The sequence below is a fragment of the Apus apus genome, chromosome Z (genome assembly GCF_020740795.1).
Source record: "Apus apus isolate bApuApu2 chromosome Z, bApuApu2.pri.cur, whole genome shotgun sequence".
NCBI lineage: Eukaryota > Metazoa > Chordata > Aves > Apodiformes > Apodidae > Apus > Apus apus.
This window is the reverse complement of record NC_067312.1, coordinates 37,036,168-37,052,749: the sequence shown is the minus strand read 5'-3', so window position 1 is coordinate 37,052,749 and position 16,582 is coordinate 37,036,168. Positions and strand designations below refer to the sequence as shown.

The following is a 16,582-nucleotide window of genomic DNA, read 5'->3' as shown; positions in this document are numbered from 1 at the left end:
TCACAGGATTATCTTACTGCCAGACTCCACAGCAGAGATACATCTTTGCTGAACGCTTTATCTACCCATGCAAGCTTACCCCTATTTCACCTCAGCAGCCTGCCTTCAGCCTCAGAAGCCTTTTTAATCAATTCCTAAGTTTTCTTTGTTGTGTGAACTTCAGGAAGGCTGTTTGCACAACAGCCTGTTCTTCCATCTTCACACTTCTTAGGCCTAGACTTTTCCAATAATTTTTTTTTAACCTTTTTTTTGTTACTATTTTAAATGGCATCAAAGACTATTTGACAAAATTGGTTTTAAACTTTGACGATATTTTTCTCATCTTCTTTCAGAATAAATCTGACAATGACCATACCAGCTCAAATTTATGAAGGCATATTGCAGACATTCTGTAATGCCATTTGCTGGCTCCAAGGAAACATGCACTATCTTAATGTTTTGGAAAGCCTACTGCTTCCTAGGTGTACAGACAAGCTGGCAGTCTCAAATTCTGTACTAAGATCCTGAATGGTGCTCAGCTTCTGTAGAAATTGTGACTGAAGTCCTACAATACCAAACTGGTCAAAGTAGTTGTGTGGAAGATTAGTCTTTCTTCTCATGTTTTCTTGATACTGAAAACACTGTCATATTCTAGCCAACTTGTTTTATATTTTTTAATAGCTGTATCTGTTTTGATGCTTTTCTACTTTTCTTCCAAAAAGATTAAAAGCAGTAGACATTAAGTAGCAGTGAAAACTGGACCAGAAATTTTCATAATATAAAATGTTTCTGTAGCAAATAATTCATTACCCAGCAAAAGGAGAAGACTTAGGGCAAAACTCCTAAGTGCATGCAGATATGCAAGGCTAAAAATACAGCTCCTAAAGGCCAACATTCAGATACATTTCATTTCATGTACAAAGTCATTTTATTGAAGCCATAGTACTGCTCACAAGAAACATTTAAATTGGAACTAATAGGAAACATTAACAAATTAATTATTCCTTTACAAAGAAGTGCCAAGTCTTGCTTTCCTTCTAAAATAAGTGAGCACTGAAGAGATTGTGGTAGAAGAACATCTAGGAATAGACCAAAACATGACTTTTCTGAGAAAAAATCTCAGAAAAAAAATAATCCCTGAAGTCTAAGATCCAGGTTCAAAACATGGTTGACTTTCCACTTGGTACACACTAAGAATGAGATCAGGAAAATGAAGGAGTAAAGTGCAAAGACTCTTGTAAACAGAGTGAAGGAAGGATACCTTGCAAGAACAAGTAGTTGCTAAATTGGTGTTTATGCCTCTCTCTGCCTTGAAAGAGTCTTTGATGATGGCCGCTGTGTTTTGCAATGCCCCAGAGGAAAGTTCACATTCAAAGAACAATGTCATTTGTGCCATCATACCTGCCTGGACTGCAGTGGCAGCGAACCTAACAAATGCACCACTTGTGGAACTGGTAAGAAAGATTTCTTCCTGCAGCTTTTTCCCCTTCCATGGTCTCCAGCCTCCCTTTTGTCAGGGGCCCCCTGTTAGAGAAAATAAAATAAGTAGTGTTTTTCCTACTGATTTTCTTCATAACCTTGTTTTAACCCTGAAGGCAATTTGAACTCTTTCCTTTTTAAGCACAAGAAAACACAAATCTGTATTGTTCTTGCATTTTTATGCATTTCCTTTGGTATATTTTGAATAGGAGAATCAGAAACAGAAATGAATAAAGAGAAATAAAACCCAACAAAAGAAATCTTAAAAAAAAGAAGAAATGGAGACAGAAACCACAATAGTAACAGGAAAAAAAAAGCAATATGAAGGAGAAGTTTGTATAGTTGCTCCTCAAGTCTCTCCCTATGATGGACAGCAACATATGGTCCTTTATTTCTGTGTATGACAAAATTAAAAAAACAATGGGAGTCACACCTTGAGGAAACTGGAAAAAATAATTTTGAAGATTTGTATATGAGAAGTAAAAGGAATAAAATCTGAATTCTTGTGCTGTGGTGCAGCAATTGTTTCCTATTATTGCTGCTTTCTCTGCAATTTCAAAAATAGTAATTCTTGCAATCAAATACACTTAGCACAATAACATATGCAATTTATACTGTGGTGTAACCCTTCAGAAAACTTCTCATGTTGCAGCACATGGCACATGGAGTTGTAGGGGTTATCAAGGGTTTCATTCACAAGAATTTGAAGCAGGGGATCTTCCAGTTCCTCATGCCCTAGAGAATGCTTTTGCTCTGTTAGCCGATACACACTTGCTACTCAGATTCAGACCTTAAATATTCCAGAGTCTAGCTGTGTCTAGGAAAAGGATTACAATTTAATCTACGACAGACACAGACTGATCGTTTCCAAAGGTGAAGTGGGCAGCTTTGTTTTCCTAATGGAATTTCTACATCCACATGTACAATACAGTACAAATAGTTGTATGCTCACTGTAAGGGAACTCAGTAATGGAAATCTCTTGACCTTATTTTATTGGATTGGTGAATGTGAACAGTAATTATTCACTACCATGTCATCTTTATATGTGATAAATTGCCAGGAATGTGGAAGGTTTGAAGTCCAGAAACTTTCATACGTATTTGTAAAACTGCACAATCTAGCAGTCAGTGAACAAAATTCTCACCAGCTGCAGCATCGGTGCTTCATAAAACTGCTTATGATGCCCAAATGTCCTCTGTTGCTGACAGCTTTTTTCTGTTTTTTTGCTACACAGATAGAAGAGGGATCGAACGTTTCCTGTATCATGGGGAGTGCAGAGAGGGCTGTCCTCCAGGTCACTACCATTCACAGCATACCTGCGTGCCTTGCTCTGCACACTGTGAGGTGTGCCTGGACTCCAGCCACTGCAAAAGATGTTTCAGAGGCTTTTACCTAACTCAAAACATATGTCAGAAACATAGTTATAAAGAAGGTAAGCATCCTTCAGTAGGAGTTTACAAATATTTAATTTATCTTTTTACAGAAATGTGGTTAGGAGTCTTGGCTCCTGTTTTGAAATACACAATCACACCTGACCCTGAGTCCTTAATTTCCAGCTCTCATGCTCTTCTAGTATCATGTTCATGTAAAAAAGTATTTTCCTCAAATTGAGTGGGGTTAAGCAAGAAAAAAATAGAAAAGAAATAGCTGTAAATCTTCCTCCTTTTTGGATTTGCATAAAGTTTATTTCCAGAAACCTGCTTTCAAATATTTGCCTTCCAATACCAAGAATTAACCCAAAATTGGTGATTTGCAAAACACAGGTGAAGTGGAAGATCCTGGCTCTGAAGATTGCATACCATGTTCAGATGGATGCCAGAAGTGTGAATTGGGTAAATATTCCTGTTATAACCTGTAGTCTTATTCTTAAAGTAGTGAAAAGGTTATTCCTCCTCTTCCTCTCGTCATGAGTCTATGTGCATACTGCTGAGAAGTAAGTCACTGCTACATTCTCTCATCAAGTAAACTGTTTTTTTTCCACAGTGCATTCAGTTTAGAATGCAATTTCTAAACTCTTCCAACATAAATAAGATTTTTTTTTTCTTTAATTCAGCTATTAATCTTTGCTGTAGTTTTGGATTTGTTTTGTTTTGTTTTTTCTTCTTGAATGCCACACTTGGGCTAAGAGCTTTATTGACCTTCTGAAGTCCTTACCAGACACGGAACTTTATCAGAGATATTCAGATTTCTAGGCCTGAAAACAGATTGTTAGTTTGTGCCTTTTCATTAAAGAAATAGACATAAAGACAGACCTTAAATTTCATTCAAGACTTAGTCACTGCAATAGCAATTCTACCACCCTAAAAAAAAATACTAAAAATTTAATTCATTTTTCATACTGGATTAAGTAAAAAAACAACAGAGGTTTCCTCTCAACATATTCTGCTGATGGCAGAAAGTTTATTGTCTTCAGATAAATGCCATATAACTCACTGAATGCTATTAAATCTGTATCTCAATAATTCACCTTCACAGATGATTAAAAATGTTCAAAAAACCTCACAATTCATTGTTTCCACTGTGTTTACACCAAGAAAACTTTATTTCCTGTGGAAATATGGAGAGAAGTAACAACGATCAGTAGCTTGAGAATGAGTGGCAACAGGGTGACCCATCAGTAAGGCAGTCTTCACTTGCAGCATCTTAGACAAACTTCTTAAGAAAGCACAGAATTTAGGTAAGGTAGGGCCCAAATGAGTTCTGCTATGCCGAGATGCTTCAATAAGACCATCTACTTTGCAGAAAGTAAGACTTTGTTAAAATCCCCTTAAAGGATTATACAGAAAGAAAAAATAGACCTAAACCTTACCTCTTTTAGTACAAATCTGTAGCAAGTCACTGATCTGCAAATAATTGTCTGGAAATACTATTTGTTAAAAGAAAGGAATACATTTGGCTTGTTATATTTCCAAGACCATTTTTGAAAGGGCTAAACTTAGAGATCACCAGGATTATCCATCTCCTCCTTGAATTCAGGCAGATTTTCACAGACAGAGGAGTTCAGACTGGGACCTCTGATTTCTCCCACTTTCTGTCTAATGTGTTTTGAGGCCCGATGTAATAGGCACTAGTGTCTGTACCAGGAGGCCAAGTGCTGCTGTACAGATTAGAGTGAATATCAGGGAAGAAAACTGAGAAAGCACCCCACAACAATAACAACAACAACAAAACCCAAACAAAACAAAACAAAAAACCACCACCAAAATCAGAAATTAATTCCCACCACTAGTCACAGCCATTTCTATGGTCTTTGGTTTTGTGCCAACATTATTTTCCCCTAGGGAACAAGACTGTCCTGAATGCTCATGCACACCAAACTTAAATGAGGATTTTCATCACATCTGTCTCTCTTCTTTCTGCTGGTCACCCAGACTAATATATCACACCATAAAACTCTGTCTGTGAGTGGTGAGCAGCCATTTTGCATGAACACACTTAACATCTAGTGCTTTCCTCTGCGACTGCACCTGTAGCTTTCAATATTGCCAAATGAAGAGCTGGAGGAACTAGGTTTAAGCATGACTGCAACTACACTCTGGTCTGGTTTTTATGGTGTGGTGTCCAGATTCATGCCAGCTCTCCACTTGGTTGTGAGCAGGAAAAAAATTTTTAAAAAAATATATAAAAAAAAAAGGAGAGAATCTGTGCCAATCTTTATTGCTACTGTCAGATGTTACTTTCCTATGGTAATGTTCTTGGTGCTCTTCACAACACGTGTGACTTAAAATCCTTTATATCTCTTCTGCAACAGTGTAGTAACAATTCTTGCTTCGAATTAGGGTGAAATCCAGTACGAGTAGCAGCTTCTCTTAAAAATAGTCATTGCAGGTAACCTAGAGGCTGATTCTCTTGCTATAAAAGCTTAATAAGCCTGCACAAGGAGACTGCAAGACTGTTCATGAGCAGCTGGCATACAGAAAAAACAGCTGTACATTTGTCCTCAGATTAGTCATCTCCTAAATATTAGTCATCCATAATAACTGCTACATATTTACTCTCAGGTTCTTGCACTCAAAGTTCTGATTAAAAACAGGCTTTTCAAAAGCTTCAGATGCAGGTAAAATGGAGACTGAGGTAACTTTCAGTGCTGAACAAAGCTGCAAGTATCAGGATGCCAGAGTTTTGTAAGGAAACTCTTTGGCAGTTATGATGCATGTGTCATTGAGAGTCAAAGGATTTGTTTAAAGCTAGCTCTATTTGGAAGAGAAGAACAGTGGGTTAAAACCAAGATCCCAAGCAGCTTTTACAAATCACCACGTATTCCTGAATAAAGGAAACTTCAAAGTGGAAATGAATCAAGTAGACATGCTGCTTGCTTGTGTTTCTGCTTACAATACTCCATGAGTTTTCTGGCATATCAGTAACTTAATTAATAGATATAATATGCACAGTAATAGGTTTCTCAAGTCTTACCAGAAAATTGATATATTTAGAGAATTCTGCAAAAAAGAGCTGAAGTGCCTGTCTCAGGAAAAATGGATTATCTGGAAAGCTGTAAAGAAATTATACTGCCATAAAAATAACTTCAAATAGTACAATTTCAAGGTGAGAAAACATGGAATGTGACACACTTAGTTTCACATCTTTATGGTTTTTCTGTAGGGTCTTACTAAAATTATGCAAATATTGCATGATTTCATGGTCTTTCTTTGCCTTATCTTTTTTCCAACACCACTTAGGAATTTAATCTGAGTAAGAACTGTAGATCAAGAGTAGGAAAAGTATTCTAATAGTATGAACATTTCTGCTAGAAATGCAGTGGGAAGCTTTTGGGAATGCTCCAGTTAAAAAAAAAAAAAAAAAAAAAAAACAAAAAACTAACACCCAAACAGTAGCAACAGTAATAATAATAGTAGTAGGAATAATAATAATAATAATAATAATAACACATAATGTAGTAATCATAGCAACTAGAATCAAAATTATATAATTCACATACAGAAAAGTAGTTATTCATATACAAATGCAAATACATTTTGTGCATACTTATGGATCTGCAGAAGACTCAAGACCATTCTGTCACAAAATATCATCAGGCACCTGCTCTTTCTGAAATGCCTTAAGATCCTTTGATACAAATTGTAAGAGATAAAAATCATTAACTTCTCCAATTTATACTAAATGCAGGGTCACTTATAGAAGCTGAATGAATTTTAAAAATATTATAACACCAAAGTGACATTACATTGTAAACTGAGAGCAGAAAAATGCCTGTGGTTCTCTTACTGTCTACAAAGTACAGAGGTTAATTGATTTTTTATTAATTTTTTTTTTTTTTGTAGACACAGATCTAGTTTTGAAGAGGGATTTAAAAGTTAATTAAGATCACTGAACACCCTGTTTTCCTCCTAGCCTGAAGGACTAGGAGGTTTTAGCCAACATTTTTTTCACAGGGTGCCAAAGAATAGAATAAAACACCGCCTGCAGTCTTGGGCAGTGCTGTCCTGCTTTGTGCAGGCAAGAAAATGAATGAGATTTACTGTCCTCTGGCATGATGCCATGTGCCAACAGAATAAAGCAAGCTATAGAGGCAGACTGTGTGGGAAATCTTTCTTCTTCATCAGTAGTGACCCTACAGGCAGATTAAGATGTAGGTACCTTGCTTTTGTATTGGCTTGGTATGTTACATCCCACATCAGACATTTCAGAAAAGAATGTAAAACCCCCTCATTGTGTACACCTGCAAGTTATTCTTCACCAGGAAGGAGGAAACTAAGGTGGAAGACTGACAGTGTTTGCACTGTTTTCTGGGACCCTCCAGGGAATGAAGTCTGCTTCACTCCCAATTTGGACACAGTTTTGTTTTAGAACTCCAGAATGGCAACAGATCTTAACTGTGTCTACACTGAAGGTCTAAGAGCAAAGACAGGAACTGTCAGAGAAACTTAATAAAGGACAGGTAAGTCTTTGTAGTTTAAATACAGAAGATGCTTTATTTTAAATTCAGGTGACACTTTTCTTTCTGATTCACTTTATTAATTTGGAGACTGCTCTTATTTTAAGGAGATAAAGAATCTTTAATGCTCACTGACACCATTCTGCCTGCAGACACTCTCAAGACCTGGGGTATGTAACAGGAAAATTGCCTTATACAGCAGTAGCCCCAAAAGGATCCATGGTTTTGTGTACACCATGTCAAAACAACGGCTGTGCACAACAGGGTTCACTTCCCTACCTTCTTCTTTCCACATGCATTTGAATGCATCTAACACTTCTCGCTGCAGAGGCATGACAGAGACATAGAAATCTATTGTGAAAACCAGAGACAAGTCAAGACTTAAGGGAGACTTCAGTATATATTTTCCTTGTGCTATTGCAATATGTACCTTCCACCTCTCCATGTAAGTTTGCTTAGTCACAGTTTAGATTACTTCAGAATACCACTCATACTTTTTCCAGACTCTTAAACCTGTAATGAGATTTAGAAACTTCCTTCAGTGTCAGACTTACCTTTTTAGAAAGCAGTCAGCTACAAGTTGACACACAGGACAAAAGAAAAAAATAAGATATAACTGCAGAATTTTAACCACTTAAAGGAATTATTAGAACAGAATTTCAGAGAATTTCAGAGTCAATATAATACAAGAACATAACAATCCTAGCTCTTATTTGGTATGTATAAAATACATTACATGGACTAAAGTGTTGTCTCAAACACTTTCAGCTCTTGTTCTGTTTCTAATAATACAATTTGCATTTGCCCTTTTGAACCTGCATAATGAACAGACACAAAATACGAGTACTTAGGAAAGTAAGAAGTGACAAATTTCTCTGATGTGCAACATCTACAGACTTGCATATATATATACTTCACAAGCAGAAACTGCCACAGCATTAACCAGTAATGCTAAATGTGAGTAGTTCATTGAGGAGCTAAACATTTGGAATGCATGGAACTCAAGTGGATCATTGTTAAATTTATATCAATCAACAGAAGGATAGGTCTTCCTCTCAGAAAGGAGTGTGAAAGTCAGGCATTCTCCCAGTTTGTTTGCCTGCTTCCTAGTGTCCTCTCAGGTACTCACATATTCCTGATTCATTTCTTACTCACCTACATGTTGATTCACTTCCACTCACATCGCCCAGCTTGTAGGAGTATGACATGATATGATATGAATACTTTCATGTTTCCCCAGAAGTTACCTCACCTTCATGTAGCAAAATACCATGTATAGTACCTTTTGATCCATCTGTGTCTCTGCAGTGCACCAAAATGTGGCTTTTCCGACATTTCTGCTGAAGTCTAACACTGTATATAAAGTGCTCCTCAATGAGGGTGCAGAGTAAAGAATATTCAGAATAACTACCACAATTTTCTCCTTCAAAAATACCTTACAAAAAGAGACAAACATCAAGAAACATCGAAGAACTGTGTCCCTGCCTCCAAAGTAGGCATTTAGGCTCCAGTGTGACTTTGTTTCAGCAAAGAAAACCCTGAGCAACTCTCACAGGCTATCCAGAACCTAACTATTTAGTCTGGTCTGGGTTACAAGATCTATGTACAAACTTAGAGCTATAAAAGCAAAAAGTGAGACAAAATAACATGCAGATGTTCCACAAAGTCAATTATACAGAGTGAGATGGGGGACGGGGAAGGGAAGTGAAATACAGATTCCATTGCACACCAAAGATACAAGATCTATTTATTAAAGAAAACATTCTGTCTGAAAATTTTCTTTGTCTAAGGAAGAAAATCTAGGCTTGGGGAAAGTAATTGGAAAAATTTAAGATATGAGATCGAACCATGACTTCTGCAAACATAGGATACTCCAGATTTTAGTTTAGAGTTCTCCGCAGAAACAAGACCACAGAAGGAAAATACTGGATCAGACCACAAGTTCATCTAGCTCAGTAGGCACTGACCAGACAGTGAATGCTCTCCTAAAATTACAAAGACAAACAAAGCATGTATTGCTACTCCTTCAACAATTTGCAGTTCAGAAGACAAAACAGTAAAGGAATGTTAGCTGCTGAATAATTCTGCTGGAATTACTGAAGAACAAATATATTAAAGCAAATATAATGTAAACCATCTGCAGTCCAGACCCTACTTGCAGAGAAGTTTGCTGCCTCCCTGGGGCCCAGATCAGGGTTATCAACAGAAAACTCATGGGGTTAGTACAGCCTTCAAATTATTACCTACTTTCACTTGAATACCAGTGATGTTTCAACTAAAAGAAGAAGGTCAATCAAAAGAGATTTCTGGACCCTGTGAAAAACGTTGAAGGATTCAGTAGCACAGGTAGTGTTTTCCTCAGTCTTACCAGTACTGATGAGAGATACTGGAAGAAACAGATGAGCCCAGGATATCAACACCTTGCCCCAAGCCTAGTATATCTGTCAGAACTCTGTTTTTCAGAATCACCAACAAATGCTGTATTCTACACCTTGAGTGGATTAGTGCTGAAACCATACAAACTAGTAGAGGAGCAACTTGAGAGCAAACCTTCAGAAAGGGCCCTGAGGGTTCTGATGAGCACAGACTCAATATGAGTCAGCTTAGTGCCCTGGCAGCCACAAGGGCAACTGACATCCTGGGGTGCATCACACTCAGTGTGACCTGCTGGTCAGGAGAGGGGATTATCTCACTGTATCCAGCACTGGTGCAGCCTGTCCTTGAGCACTGTGTGCAGCTCTGGGCCCCACAAAATTAAGAAGGATGTTCAAGTACATTAATGTGTTCAGAGAAGAGCAACAAAGCTGGTGGAAGGGCTGAAAGGCACACACTGTTAAGGTGGGCTAAGGGCTTTTGGCTTGCCTACTTTGTAGAAATGGAGTCTGAGGGGTGACCTCATTGCTCCCTGCATCTTCCTGAGGAGGGGAAGTGGAGGGGCAGGTGCTGAGCTGTTCTCCCTAGGATTCCAGGACAGGACACATGGGAATGATTCAAAGCTATGCCAGGTGAGCTTTAGAATGGACATTAGGAAGCATTCCTTCGCCAAGTGGGTAGTCAAACAATTGATTCAGCTTCTGAGACAGGTGGTTGTTGCCCCAAGCTTGTTAGTGTTCAGGTGGTATTTGGAAAATGTCCTTAATAACATGCTTTGACTTTTGGGCAGCCCTGAAGTGCTCAGACAGTTGAACTAGATGATGTCTGTAGGTCACTTCCACCAGGAGCTGTGCTATGCTATGCTATACTATGCTATGTTATGCTATACTATATTATTCAAGCAGCTCTACCTCAATATGTACTTGTTTTAATTCTTCGGGTTTATACCAACCTACAGCTGAGCTTCTTGGTCTTTCAAATAAGGAATTACATTATGGAACTACTTATTGACTGTAGCATTCAAAATCTTGGATTCTCCTTATATACAGAAGATGTTTCCCATATGAGTCTTGCCTGCATAAATACATTTTGTTGATGGAGGGCTAATGGAATCCAGTGGTTCAAATTAGAAGTAAAACCTGCATCGACGCCTGTGGTGTGAGCTTAGGACTATTGGCCCACAGCTGCATTCTTGCTTGTAAACAAGCACTCAATGGGAAATGCTGTTCAATCAGACAAACTACCTGTGTAGTAAGAAACTATGCAAACGCATAAGGACCAGCTCAACATAATGTGTGCTCATAAAATGTACCTCAACACACAGAAAGTTCAGGTTTAGTTATATGCAGCTTTAATGCTTCCTGAAATCACATTGAGATTTTGAGAGGTGGAAACAATGGCCAGTAGAGAAAGAACAAAAGATAACACAGTATCCAGGTGATAGCATAAAATCTAAGACAAATATACTGAATGCTGTCTCTTAACTGTTAGGTAGTATAGCTGATGTCCTGGTTTCATATCTGTTGATGTATTTTTGCGGGGTTTTTTTTGTAGGAGCAAGAATGAACCACTATTTCTTCTTTGTATCCCTGTAAGCAATAACTTCTTTGGTTCATATCACATTTTGCAGCTTTATGTGTGATGTAAATCACAGTACAGTACTGGTTAACTACGTCTGGTGAAAGACTAGAGTGGTCTGACCCACTCCTTATTTTTTAAGCCAGTTTTTAAAAATTTCTATTCCATCCTATTCCTGATCTCATCACTTTGTCTTAATGAAACCTCTCCCCAAATTTGATGTATTTATCGACATACATGCAAGTATTTATGTATTTATCAATATTTCACCACAGTCATAGAAACTATAGAAATATTTCAGGTAATGCAAATTATAGTGTTAATCTTGTTTAATTTTATCTGCATTTCCTTTCTAGTTCTAACTAAAACGTAGTAGAACAGGCAAATGCACCTCATTCTCTTTATTTTGACAATAAAATAGAAAGACAGCAAGTGACATTATTCTTCTTTTAGAATAAGGTAATTGAGATTAGAACTGTGATTTTTTTCAGTGAACCAGCTTTACACCAAGAATAACACAAAGAATTTTTTGGGGTTTTTTTCGTCTCAGTTTCATACTAATTAATGGTAGCTTTAAAACAAACCGAAAAAAGGTACAAAAAACTAAATTGATGTAATTTTAGTAAAAGTATAATTTTAAGACATTAAGTCTATTTAAACGTTTGTTGTTGTTTTTTAATTGTATGCTTTAGAAAAGCATATATTTCTAATTAAATGCATATATTTTTCATTAAACATCCTGGGTGAAGCAAAGTTATCTTTATCAATGATTTTGATGATGGGACAGAGTGTCTTCTCAGCAAGTTTACTGAAGACACAAAGCTGGGAGGACTGGCTGATTCACCTGAGAGCTGTGCAGCCATTCAGCAAGATTTGGACAGGCTGGAGAGCTGGGCAAAGAGGAATATAATGAGGTTCAACAAGAAAAAGAGCAGAGTCCTGCACCTGGGAAGGAACAACAAAATGCACCCGTACAGGCTAGGAGGTGATCTGCTAGAGAGCAGCTCTGTGGAGAAGAACCTTAAAGTCCTGGCAGAAAACAAGTTATCCAGGGGACAACAATGTGACCTTGTGGCCAAGAAGGCCAATGGTATCTTGGAGTGCATTAGGAGGAGTGTCTCCAGTAGATCAAGGGAGGTTCTTCTCCCCCTCTACTCAGCCCTGGTGAGACCTCACTTGGAGTATTGTGTCCAGTTCCGGGCTCCCCAGTTCAAGAAGCACAAGGATCTACTTGAGAGAGTCCAACGGAGGCTATGAGGATGATTAAGGGACTGGAACACCTGCCTTGTGAGGAAAAGCTAAAAGAACTGGGGCTTTTCAGTCTAGAGAGGAGAAGACTGAGAGGGGATTCAATTAGTGTCTCTAACTACATGAGGGCTGGCATCAAGAAGACAGGAACAAGCTCTTTTCGTTTGTGTCCTGTGGCAGGACAAGGGGCAAAGGGTTCAAATGAGCACAGGAAGTTCCACCTCAACATGAGGAAGAACTTTATTACTGTGAGGGTTACAGAGCACTGGAACAGGCTCCCAAGAGAGGTTGTGGAGTCTCCTTCTGGAGACTTTCAAAACCTGTATGGACGCCTTTCTGAGTGATCTGCCCTAGTTGGTGTTTTTGTGGTTTGGGTTTTTTTTGTCCTGTTTTGTCAGGGCTGTTGGACATGATGAACTTTGGAGGTCCCTTCCAACCCCTAATGTTCTGTGATTCTGTGATACAGGGTTTGGGCAGAACAAATACTGTTGTCATTTTACCTTGTATAAATCTAACTGACCACAGAATCCAACTTTTTCCTTGATTAAAATTCACATCTTCTTTCTCCCACTTCCTATTAATATAGAATAAGCATATAGAATTAATATATCAACTTCCAGTTTATATAGAATCAAAGAATCATCAAGGTTGCAAAAGACCTGCAAGATCATCACGTCCAACTGTCTGTCTTACAACCCCTAACCACTAAACCAATTCCCAAAATTCCATGTCTACCCATTGTTTGAACACCTCCAGAGTGCCTCCACCACCTCACCGGGCAGCCTGTTCCAATGCCTCACCACTCTTTCTGTGAAGAAATTATTCCTGATACCCAATCTGAACCTCCCCTGGTGCAACTTGACCCCATTTCCTCTTGTCCTGTCACTAGTCACTAGGGAGGAGAGGCCAACACCCACCTCACTACAACCTCTTTTCAGGTAGTTGTAGAGAGCAATAGGTCTTCCCTCAGCCTCCTCTCCTCCAGGCTGAACAGCCCCAGCTCCCTCAGCTTCTACTCATGAGACCTGTTCTCCAGACCCCTAATTAGCCTAGTTGCCCTTCTCTGCACCCTCTCCAGCACTTCAATGTGCTTCCTGTACTGCAGTGCCCAAAACTGCACCCAGTGCTCGAGGTGTGGCCTCACAAGGCTGAATACAGGGGCAGGATCACCTCCCTGGTCCTGCTGGTCACACTGTTCCTGGTGCAGGCCAGGATGTTGTTGGCCCTCTTGGCCACCTGGGCACATTGCTGGCTCATGTTCAGCCAGCTGTCAACCAGCACCCCCAGGTCCATCTCTGCTGGGCAGCTCTCCAGCCACTCCTCCCCAGACCTGTAGCACTGCCAGGGGTTGTTGTGGCCCAAGCACAGGACCCAACATTTTGTTTTATTGAAACCCATACAATTTGCCCTGGCCCACCAACCAAGCCTGTCCAGATCCCTCTGCAGAGCCTCCCTACCCTCAAGGAGATCAACACTCCCACCCAGCTTAGTGTCATCTGCAAACTTACTGAGGGTGCACTTGATCTCCTCATCCAAATCATCAATAATGATATTAAACAGGAGCAGCCCCAGCACCGAGCCCTGGGGAACACCACTCATGACCGGCTGCCAGCTGGATTTAAATCCCTTAAACACACAAAAAAAATGGGAATAAGGAATAAACCGCAGCAACAACAACAAAGACAGACAAATACCTTCTCACACAAACTGGAAGATCCAAACTAGAGTCCTTTCTTCCACACCAGAAATCTCCATTTTCAAGGCTTACTGAAAGCTGGGGTTTCAGTTGGGCTCACATGGTCTAAGGAGTTAAAATATAAAATTACTCTTGTTGGTGATGTATTACAATTTAAAGTACTTTTTTTCCTTTTTTTTTTCTTTTTCTTCTTTTTTTTTACGTAATTGTAAATTATTGTTCAGGGGAATGTAAAAGGCAAATAAAATTTAGCAGTAACTGCAGGCCAACCCTTTAAGGGAAACTACAATATAGTATAAAAACTTGTTCAGTCATTACATTTAATTAAACTGGAAAAGAAATGTAAACCGGGCACTGAGTCTCATGTGGTGAATAGCCTGAACTTCTCTGAATGTAAAAAAAATTAAAGTATATTCAGCAAATTCTAGGCTCATGGCTAAGCCAATAAATAGTTCAAGAAATTGTTATTTTTTTTTAAGTTCATAAACAAACCAGGAAGCTAAAATAAAAGTTACAGTCTATATACAGGTCCTGCAAAATGTACTCTTGCACTTAACTTCAACCCCCAGCTTTATTGTATGCAGCAGATAAAGTCAAGCATGAATATGAGCCATTGCAAGATCTGGGCCTAATTAGACAGGATAATTTAAGTAAAGGCTACTCAAATGTATAGTGGGCTGGCCATGTTCAGATTCCACAATTAAGATCTGTCTAAACACCCTGAACACTCAAAAATAGTGAAACAGTGACAAGGATTTCCAAAATGCTATGGAGCTCATTTTTAATATGTATGAACTTATGTAATAATTTTTTCATTAAGTCTCTACATTAATACTACCAAAAAAAAAAAATTTACACTGTTCCTCTACATATAGTAACAAAAATACCCTTTCAGCACAACAATGCTATGCTTGTAACACTAATTCCCATACTTCCCCCCGAATCAGAAAAAAAGCACTAATTCATTCAAATCAGAGAGTTTCAACAGAATCCATGAAAGTTTGGCCTCTGATCAATATTTAATCTTTGCATGTACCTTTTCTGCATTATAACATAGCTGCAGTCCACATGTATTTTACTTGAGAAGAGTGGGGGCTAGAGGAGGGAACAGGAGTATGAGTTTATTACAGACAAAGAAAGAAACCAAATTACTTTTTCTGTGAACACTAGATGGTCTTTGCCTACCTAGGAAAACTGCAATAAACCCAGAAAACCAGAGCACTTATTTGTGTCTGAACCCTTATATTTTCAAGTTGGTTGAATCCTGTTTCCAATGCTATCAAGATTACTTTTGTTCCCTTCTTCAAAAGAGTGGCATAGGCTCAGCACAGTGGAAATTAATGCAAACGGAAACTGTAAAATATAGATAAACTATTAGCAGTTCTCATGACAAGAAGTCTTTTGGAGTGTGACAAACCCAACCAACCCACTTTGCACAACAGAGATCTCATTATTTTATGGGCAAATGAAGGTCTCCATGAATACAGGACCTTTTTTACTGCTAGTTCAAGAACCGATTGTGGCAGGTTTTAAAAGAGCCACTCTTGAGGAATTGCACATATATATCTATACAATTCCCTATACATAGTTTGTTCTTAAAATTATTTTCCAAGATTTTGGAAAAATAGCATGAATTAAATATCAAATTTGCTATTGTAAGAATAGTTCCATATTTATTTTTCAGTCAGCCTGCTATCAGATGGTTGCCCCCTTTGCACTCCTTTCTGAATCATATTCATTATCCCTCAAGAGTTTAAATTTAGAAACTAAGTGTAGAGGTGGTGGTAGAGCTTCTTCTTAGTAGGTGTGTCAACAGGAAGAGCAATTGATCAGAAAAGGTTGATAAATAACATAATAACCTCCAAAATCTTAGGTATGAAGAAAGACACAGATTTTTCCCAAGTGAAATACAGCAAACCAGGTGTTCCTATAACATTTGTAGCCTTCTAATAAGGTATTTACTATTACCACTTCCTTTTAAACCATGTACAAGTGGCAGAAAGCAAGTTCTATTTGTGATACATGTTTTTGCTCTTTCCACACATATGCACTCCAATCTGCAATCTATCGTTGCCCATTTATTACTACGTAATTTCTCTTAGATCCTAAACCAATTCAAAATACATGGTCTTTACTTAATGGTCAATTACTTAATTTTTCTAATCTCTTTCCAGTGGACAATGAGACATTGTGTCTTTGTGATTGTTTCTGAGATCTGTCTCAAACTGATCTATATAGATAGTCACCTATACAGGCAAAACTGAGGGGACAGTTAGGAAAGAAAAATGTCATCAGAACCTCCCACAGGCAAGAAGGGAAAGAGTCCTTTCTT

The 16,582-nt window shown here is 38.4% G+C and overlaps 1 protein-coding gene across 1 annotated transcript in view; it reads left to right on the top strand.

Annotated features, from left to right (window-relative positions):
• The window catches only part of PCSK5 (proprotein convertase subtilisin/kexin type 5), a 250,386-nt gene that overhangs the window by 206,952 nt on the left and 26,852 nt on the right, over positions 1–16,582 (top strand). Inside the window, exons 22-24 of the mRNA XM_051643618.1 lie at positions 1,297–1,433; positions 2,694–2,891; positions 3,223–3,291. Coding sequence (XP_051499578.1) covers positions 1,297–1,433; positions 2,694–2,891; positions 3,223–3,291 — 404 coding nt within the window. The remainder of the gene's footprint in view (positions 1–1,296; positions 1,434–2,693; positions 2,892–3,222; positions 3,292–16,582) is intronic.